Below are 9,537 nucleotides of genomic sequence, written 5' to 3'. Positions count from 1 at the left end.
ATTTAAACTTTGTACTTGTAGTTGGTGGTCACGTTTCAAAACGCTAAAAGAAAATAAAATTTGTTGCTATAAAAAATAAATCTGATTATATTCATTTTGATATACTCTTGTATTAATTTTGTTAAAATTTATATGAATTTAACAATTTAATAAATTTACATGACATAATTTGTGACAGATTAGCATAAAAGAAAATATTTTATCAACAATTATTAATAAATTTAATATTTATAATAATTAAGGACATCTTAGTAAATTTATCAGTTACACTATAGTATCATACCGTCAAATCAATAATAAAATTGTTACTATTAAACAACAGTAAATGATGCAGTCAATCCAAACATTATATTATACTGTACTATACAATATTATACTATACCATACCATACATTATGAAATCACCGTAAATAACCATCCAAATAAAATGTACTAAATAGGATAATTAGAGTCTATGCTTGCTACACTACGTAGTTATCCTTAATAATATAACTAATTTAAGTATACCGATGATTTTTAAATATTTTTCCCGATGTTAACTTAAAATTCTTTCCAAAATGATGAGTTTAATGTTACGTGTCGTTTACGACATTATTAAAGATAGAATAAGATAAAAATAGTGAATAGCTAGCCGCCACACTAGTCCAACTCTGAATGATAGATAAATTCACCCTCGAAACCACATTTACCATTGCTATTTTTCTTCACATCGATCACCTCCTCTTTACAATTTACACCATACCTTCCTTAATTTCTCACAAAAATTTCACTCTCTAAAATGGAGAATTACCCACCACTATTTCCATCATCATTATCGTCTCATGAGTTTTCATTAATGAATAAGAAGAGGAGTAATACTCATGCAAAAGAGGTTTTATTATTCCAAGGAAAGAACAACGGGTTCTTGGGGCTAATGGCAAGCATGGAAACTCCGAGCGGTGTAACAAATAGTTTTGAGGACGATGTGATGAAATCGTGTAAGAAGAAGGGAGAGAAGAAGATTAAGAAACCAAGGTACGCTTTCCAAACAAGGAGCCAAGTGGATATTCTTGATGACGGTTATAGATGGAGGAAATATGGACAGAAGGCTGTCAAGAACAACAAATTCCCAAGGTCAGTTATTAACTTAATTCGATCCATGTATAAATTAATTATGACTTTCCCAAATGGAAATTATCTTTTAGTTCAGCGTCTAGGTGTATTCCCAAATAAAATTTTCTACGCCAACGAATCTACGTTCTAATCCTTGTCAAGATTCATTTAAGTTAGTTTTAGGGATTCTTTTTTTTCTTTTTTCTTTTTCTTTAAAAAGAGCCGTGGCCCGAAAATCAAATAGGTCTGCAACTTGATGCTTTACAAAGGGAAAAATGATATATGTTTGACGGAGGTGTTCTACTTTCTGGCAATAACTGTCCAACTACTGTAATATATTAGATCTTCACGTGCATGCCTTAAGAGATCCAAATTTTTATTATTTGGTTTTGAATAAATATGATCTTATTATGTGCATTTATTTTCATTTGTATATATAGTTCGACCCGATAGAACCTGTGCTAGATTCGCTTCTCTACTTTCAATATTACTTGGTTTATGCTAGATAGTAAATTTGTTACAAAACGAAGGTGCAAGGAAATTTATTTAATTAGTCCTTTGATAACAAATAAGAGACGTAACGATCCTGAGAAACCGAGGAGTTTTGATGTGGATTTTGATTTTAAAAAATGGATGGGTATATACTGGAAGTTTTGAAGTGAAAACATGAAATTGAAAAAATCAGTAGTTATTGGAAATGGAACAATAAATTGGAACCTATATATATTACCGGCTACAAACAATGATCGGTGTCTCTAATCCATGAAATTGATCTGGCTGTGGTCATCATAAGAAAAATTAAGTGATATCCCTCCCTGCATACTTTCCTCTTTTTAATTACTACTATTACTTCGGTGGCGCTAATACTAGTGTCTTAGACATTGGAAAATGTTAGGTGGAATTAGTATTACTCCAATTTACTTCTACAAAAATTAAGTGTATTGCCTAATAAATGTTTGTGGTGATTAGGAGCTACTACCGATGCACGCATCAAGGATGTAACGTGAAGAAACAAGTACAAAGGTTGTCCAAGGATGAAGGAGTAGTGGTAACTACTTATGAAGGCATGCATTCACATCCCATTGACAAGTCTACCGATAACTTTGAGCAGATTTTGAGTCAGATGCAAGTCTATGCTTCCTTCTAAATATTTATTTATTTACCATCAATGCCTAAGGCATAAATACACTGGGTATGTTGTTGTTGCAATGCCTAAGACATATATCTATATATTAGTTACCTGTAAAACAATACTGCAGTTGTGTACATGCATTTTAAACATAGACGCAACTTCATTTGGGAGTTTCATTTTGTCATTGTGTATTTAAGAACTAAAAACAACGCTGCTATTTTTTCGTTTTATGCAATTTGCATCCAATTCTGCTCATTTTGGAGTTGCCGCACGCGGGCGGCTGTCTCATCTTTCGTTTAACTTATTGTTTTTTCTTTAACAAAGCTGCTGCAATTTTGAGACTTGTCTTGTGCATCTTTGACGCTCCTTTTTTGGTTAAGTTCTCTAGTTTAAGATTAAAGACTAATTAAGAATTAAATAAATGAAAAGACAAACCTACATGCATATTTCTTGACCAGTTAACAATAATAATAGATCCATTGATAAATGAAGAATTTAATCACACACAGAGTTTGCAAAATCATTGAATATTATTCACTAGTCAATTAGTGTAATTATATATATATATATATATATATACTACATCAAAATAGCCACAGTCTATGAATCATACCTTGTTAAAGAAGATTGTTTCAAATGTTTCCTAGAATATAGTGTTCTCCAGGGAATCTTCAGAGAGAGATTTTGAAAGATGAAGTATTCTTTTTATCTGTCAGAAGGAGCTTTTGTTTTTTCTTGAGAGAAATAAGTGTCGTTAGTGTTTCGTAAAGAAACTAATTATGATTCTAAAGGGACACAATTCTTCAAATAGTTGTTCTCTTTCTTTTTATTTAGTAATGTAGATATATAAATAATTACATTATTTCTCTCTTAATATGGATCTGGATTGACCCAGTTCAATTTCATTCATCTCTCACTCACACAAAGTTGGTCAATTCTCATGCATATTCTGTAATATTAATATTTAACTACTACACTATGTGACCTGTGCATACTTCGAGAGCTTCATTGCTATACATCTGCCAGGAATATACACCATCTTGATCAATGAAACTTAAAGTAGATTATAGTATGCAGTGTCCTAGATCATTTATCACATTCATATTTATCATCATTTCTTTTATTGGTGTTGAGTTCATCATTATGCACTTGTCTCATATAAAAACATAAAGAACTGGTCAATCAACACAATGAGTGTGATAATACTCAATGATTTTTCCCATCTCATGAATTTCTTAATCTCAACATGATATACTTTTCTAGAAATATCTCGTCAGACTTAATCAAGCATGATCTCTTGAAAATATATTAAAATATCAAACACCAAATTGAACCTCAAGAAACCCATTGAAGTCATGAGAGCATATTGTGGAAGAAATACTTATAATTTTTAGGTTTTCATGCTATAGCATGTTAAGACTAAACTTGTATCTCCCTTATCAGTCAGTATAAGCATACATGGTATGAAACATGTATCATAGTATGACTTTTTTTTCATGAAGGATATGTCTTTTATAAATAAAATACTGTGTAGATGATAGTTCAGACAACTAATGTCTAACTTTGAGTTCACAAATTTACTTAATTATTTTTTTTTCATAACTCACATCTGACATTAGAAACAAGCTAACTCATTTTAATCATAGATAATTAAACACAATTTAAGAAACAACATTCTGATTATAAACTTTCAAGTCTCTTTTGTTATCCCTTCTGATAATAATTAGTTTATAATTGTCTTATCTCTACTTGTCGTATAGACAATAGGGGCGATTACATGTGTGAATAGGCCAATCTCTTGTCTGTTTAATATATTTTTTTATCCTCACAAAATTTATGTACACCACATAAAAATAATATATCTATATCAATCAACAAGAATGAAAAATTAGGCATAAACTAACATTAACTTCAATAATGTAAAATTACATGAACATATTGAGAAATATAAAATATAAATATATCAACATCTACGTAAACCCAATGAATTCACATGTCTTTCATGAGCATCACATGATAAGGGTTTCATTAAAGGATCTACTTTCATTGGATGTGTAGATATATATTTCACGTTCACTTTCTTTCGTACAACCATATCTCTTACAAAATTATATTTTATGTCAATATAGTTCATCTTCTCATGATAATTTGAATCCTTCGTATAGGTGTTGTATCATGACTATCACAACATTGTTATACATACCCACTAGACCAGAAATTATTTAAGCCAAATAACTTTTTGCACAATAGGTGAAAGTGCTACAAATTCAATAATCATTATAAATAAGGTTAGGCATGACTGCTTCTTTCTACTCCATGATATGATGTCATTGTTAAGAAAGATTACGTATTTAGAGGTAGAGTTTCTCTAATTCAAATCTCTTCCCCAATCAGCATCTATGCATTCTTTGACTTGCAGATTATTTCCTTACATACAGAATAGCCAGTTGTTCCTTTACGATACCACAATATCCTTTCAAATATTTTTCAATATTGTGCTGTTAGGTTGGATTGATATTTTCTAACTAATGCAATGACATAACATATATCGAGTCTTGTCTACATCATAGCACACATATGACTTCTGATTGCATTGACATAAAGAACTTTTCTCATTTGTTTCTTATTATATAGAGTCTGAGGACACATCCTTCAATTTAAAACTTTATTTTTTAGAAACTGAAGTGTTTATGGATTTGCAATCTTACACATTAAAGAGTTTAAGAACTTTTTTTAATGTGAGGTTCTTATGAAAAAGATAACAATCTTTTCGAACGACCTCTTGGAATCATAACTACAAAAATGTATGATGCTTCACCCCTATATTTCATCTCAATAGTAGGTGATAACCATCTTTTATTTATTTTACATACTTGATATCATTTGCATCTATAATTATGCCATCTACATATAATGATAAGATTACATACTTATATTTGAATCTTTTGATGTTTAAACAACAATCTTCATGAATCACAACAAAATCATACAATATTATTGCATAATAAAAATATAAATACCATTATCTAAAAGGCTATTTAAGGCCATAAATCGACTTTTAAAGTTGACATACTTTATTTCTTTTTGCCTTTTTCACGAGACCTACAGGTTTTTTATATAGATTTCTTCTTTTAGTTTTCCATTAAGAAATATAGTTTTTACATTTTTTTAACTCAAACAAGATCCAATATATCCATTATAAACAAAATTAATCTTATTAAAGTAAAATGTACAACACATAAAATTTTTTTTTCATAATCAATCACTTTCTGTCGTGTATACTCCTTAGCTACTAGATGAGTTTCAAATATTTTATACTATTATCTTTCTTAAGCTTGATTTTAAGAATACACATATTTTTAATTAATTTTTGGCCTATATGTAGATTAATTAATTCCTTTACTTGGTAATATTTCATTGACTCCATCTTTTTCTTCATTAATTTTAACCATTTTTCTTTAACAGGGTGTGTAATCTAGAGTAACCATAAATGTTTTCACTTCGATCTCAAATAGATCATGAGAAATTTGTCAATGACTTCTTCATTGAGGTTGAGATTGACAATTCGATTTGTCATTAATAAGTTACTTCCACTTGGACCAACAATATGACAAGAATTTGTGAAAATAGGAACTGAACCATTATTAACACATGACTCCATCTCAAATCCATTTGAATGTTTGTTGCGGAAGTGATTTAATATGTAGTTTCATAAATAGATAAGTCTTGACCTATCTCTCCCCACTTAGAAAAATCATTCTCTATGAATGTAACATCATGGGACTCAATATCAGTTATAATGCAACTATATTGTTCACCAATGAACGTACGAACCTTAGACTTTTCAAAGTATCATATAAAAGTACTTCCTTCACCTTAAACCTAATTTTTCATATTGTAAAGAAGGATTATGAATAAAAGCAGCAAAATTCAAGGCTAAAAAAAATGCTAAAATCGAGTTTTCATTTAGTCCATAACTCATATGTTATAGTTGTAATTAATTTAGAACGGACACGATTAAACACAAATACATTAGTGAGAAAAACATCACCCCAATAGGTGATAGGCAATTTTGCTTGCACTATCATTGACCTAACAATTTCTAACAAGGTTCTATTTCATTGTTTTACAATAACATTTTGTTGTAGAGTATAAGGAGTAGTTAATAGTTTTTGAATTTCCTTTTCATCACACAATCATTTGAACTCATAAGACAAATACTCTCTTCATCGATCAATTCTTAGAGCTTTAACTTTTTTTATTTAGTTGATTTTCAACAAAGCTCATAAACTCAATGAAGCAACTCAAAACTTTAGATTTGTGAGAAGTCAAATATATAAAATCAAATTGAGTAAAATCATCAATAAAAGTGATAAAGTAAATAGCAATATATCTTTCTCTTACATTCATTGAAATGCATATGTCAGAATAAATTAATGCAATGAAGTATCAACTCTTGTGCCTTTTCAAAATAATTTTTTGTAGTTTTTTTTGTTAGGCATGCTTAATAAGTAGATAATTCTAATTTATTTATGGAGCCAAGAAGACCTTTTTTTATCTAAGTAATTCATTCTTTATTGATAAATATGGCCATGCCTAGCATGTCAAGTATTTTTATCACTCATATCAAGAGAATTTGACGTAAATACAGAAAAATTAATATTATTTTTATGTAGATTTTAACAATATCCAATATAAAAATCAAACATGAAATTAACCAGCGTCATATTTTATCTTGGCCAAATATATATTCATACCATGTTCACGAGGAAAAAATTAAACTATAACTTAATTGACATTGTCACAGAGACTAGATTTTGATGAACTGATGGGAGTAAATAGTACATCATGTAGATGCAAAGTTTGGACACCAGGCACTTCAAGTTTGTAGGTGTAACATCCTAAAAGTACCGAAGATCATATCTCAGGATCAGAGTAGAAAATAGCATACAATTTTACAAAATGACTCACACAACGAGCCATGGTTAGTACCAAAGACTCATTGGGTGAACCACCATGAATGTTTAGACAAAAGTCCTGAAGAATTATTTTTCTACATAATGACAATGACTTAGTGTTGATGAGTTGTCATCAATTCTAATGATTTATCATGTGCACCCATCTTGAGAGATTCAGTGAAAGTTATGAATATTAATAATTTTGCCCTGTGGTGGCGACCTTTAACAATGAGTCATTGGGTGTCACCATGAGTCGTGATGACCACCCATCATCTAGGGCCCCAAAAATAGACCCTACATAATGACTCAAACTATGAGTTGTTGTAGGACACAATGAGTTGTCTTGAGACTCATCCGTCATATTCAATAGTCTTTTTAAAATGGTTTCCCAGGGATAGTTTCATACGTTCTTGATTTTCTAGACTAATACTATGTGTTTTAAAGCCTATTGGGATGGGGTTAAAGGGACTTTGAAGCTTCTTTATCTTTATTCTCTCTAAAACAATCGTAGAAAAACAACATAGAATGATTCTTTTATCTAAAACAGAAGAAAGCTGGGGTTCTTTCCCCAGAGGCTTCAAGGTCAAAGTTCTTATCAAAAATGGTCCATCAAGGTCTAATTTCTTAAAAAAAATTGTCCAAACTCCAGGTATATGGATATTTAATGAGGGTATTCGTTCACATCATACCTAAAGTTGCCTTCAAAGTTCAGTTTTAATGAAATTCATGAATAAAGGCAAGTTCCCAAATATCCCAAATTTGAATTTTTTCAGTATCCATGTTTCCAAACATCTCATAACTATGAATATTATTTTATGCATGATTTTGAATGCAGCTTACATATATGTTTGGCGTCTTATGAACATATAATTCTAGATTCTTGTAAAATTGCATGAAACATCCTGTTGAAGTAAAATTTTGAATGAGTATTCAGAATCTAATGTTCCTTATGATTTTCAACAGATAGTAAGATGCATCTTACTAGTTCCAAGATTTTAGTCACATTCATTGAACTCATAAATAGTTTTTCTTTAGAGGTAAACATTAGTGTGACTTGGTAAAGTGCTCTTATTCATAAAAAATGGTATGAGGATGATAAAAAAAAGTGAACACACAGTAGACATCAATGTTAGTGGTGAATGATGGATTAGGGGAAACAAGTACTTGTGAGGGCAAGTAACCAATGGAACAGTGCTGCTTTTAACAAAAGAGGTGACCCTAAAATTTAATGGAACATTTTTAATGTCGGCCAATCTCAAATCCAAGGACATTATAGTGGGGAATAAAGTGATACAGTCAGAGGAAAAACTAGATAAATCACCTACATATAAGACTTCACAAAGAAAGTTAGTTCTCAATGAAGAACTAACTAAGAGGTGGGGGAATTTCTTTGATACAAATCGACTATAAGCTAAAGCAATTAGCCTTAATTATGTAGCAACAACAGTGAAAAATAGGGAAAAGACAAAGGATGTCATGAATCGAGGTTACCCCCTAGACGCGACAACGGTATTTAAGGCTACAAGTGACCACAAGCTAACCCATGAGCTGGTACCTACTTTGAGAATTGAACAAAATAGTAATACAACATTTGTGCGGAAGGTGAACTAATAATATACTATAAAACTAGATACCAAAATACGAATCAAAATATGTCTGAAATATCTGATAAGATACTAGAAATTAACTGTCTATCTGAAAACAACTGATAACACTGAAATAACTGACTGACTGACTATTTAACTGATTGTCTGAAAGCCTCTAAAAATTATGAAGAGTTTATGGGACAGACCTCTGATGAGTGGTGAGTTTATCACTCGTTCAAACTTATTTTTCATGCACATTACCTTGTTTTGAACGAATAAATGAGACAACATCTATGGATAAATGCGCTAATATCTATTCTTTGCAGGCGTAAAGTTGAGAAGACCAAAAGATTTGGATTGGAGCTAAAAATGATAAAAAGGGAGCAAGAAAGAGTGTGGCTGAAGACCTGTACATCAGCCTCAGTTACCACGATTGTGGTCCTCTATCCACTGTCACGATCAGTGATACAAGAAAATACTAGGAATTCACGAAATGGATACTAGGATGCAAAAACCAGCAAACACATAAAAGGAAAAATAACACAAAGAAAGGGGATGGAGAAGAAGATTTGCATAAAAGTAAAGATAGATAGAAAGACCTTCACTTCCACCAATGAATAGCACTAGAAGGTGTATCAAACCTTCAAACACACATCACCAATGTAAGCTCAAACCTTCCTCTTAGGTGGACCAAAGGAACTCACACTCCCTCAATCACACCATTCTTGCCAATTGATCAACACAAGTGAAATCCATCAAATGTATTAAT

General features: G+C 30.9%; 1 protein-coding gene across 1 annotated transcript; it reads left to right on the top strand.

The window, feature by feature from the left end:
• Nucleotides 1–646: 646 nt before the first annotated feature.
• On the top strand, nt 647–2,479 carry LOC107856248 (probable WRKY transcription factor 75). Its single transcript, XM_016699679.2, has 2 exons — nt 647–1,113; nt 2,062–2,479. The coding sequence occupies exons 1-2, from the start codon at nt 779–781 to the stop codon at nt 2,237–2,239; spliced, it is 513 nt and encodes a 170-aa protein (XP_016555165.1). The 5' UTR covers nt 647–778; the 3' UTR covers nt 2,240–2,479.
• The last annotated feature ends 7,058 nt before the right edge of the window (nt 2,480–9,537 follow it).

Source organism: Capsicum annuum, chromosome 11 (assembly GCF_002878395.1).
Source record: "Capsicum annuum cultivar UCD-10X-F1 chromosome 11, UCD10Xv1.1, whole genome shotgun sequence".
Lineage (NCBI taxonomy): Eukaryota > Viridiplantae > Streptophyta > Magnoliopsida > Solanales > Solanaceae > Capsicum > Capsicum annuum.
Note: the sequence above shows the minus strand (reverse complement) of the source record. Positions and strands in the feature narration are given on the sequence as shown.

What these genes read in the sequence shown, in the direction of transcription:
- LOC107856248 (XM_016699679.2), top strand. Translation starts at nt 779, where the DNA reads ATGGAGAATTACCCACCACTATTTCCATCATCATTATCGTCTCATGAG. An exon ending in AAGAACAACAAATTCCCAAG is followed by an intron (nt 1,114 to 2,061) that starts GTCAGTTATTAA and finishes TGTGGTGATTAG; the next exon opens with GAGCTACTACCGATGCACGC.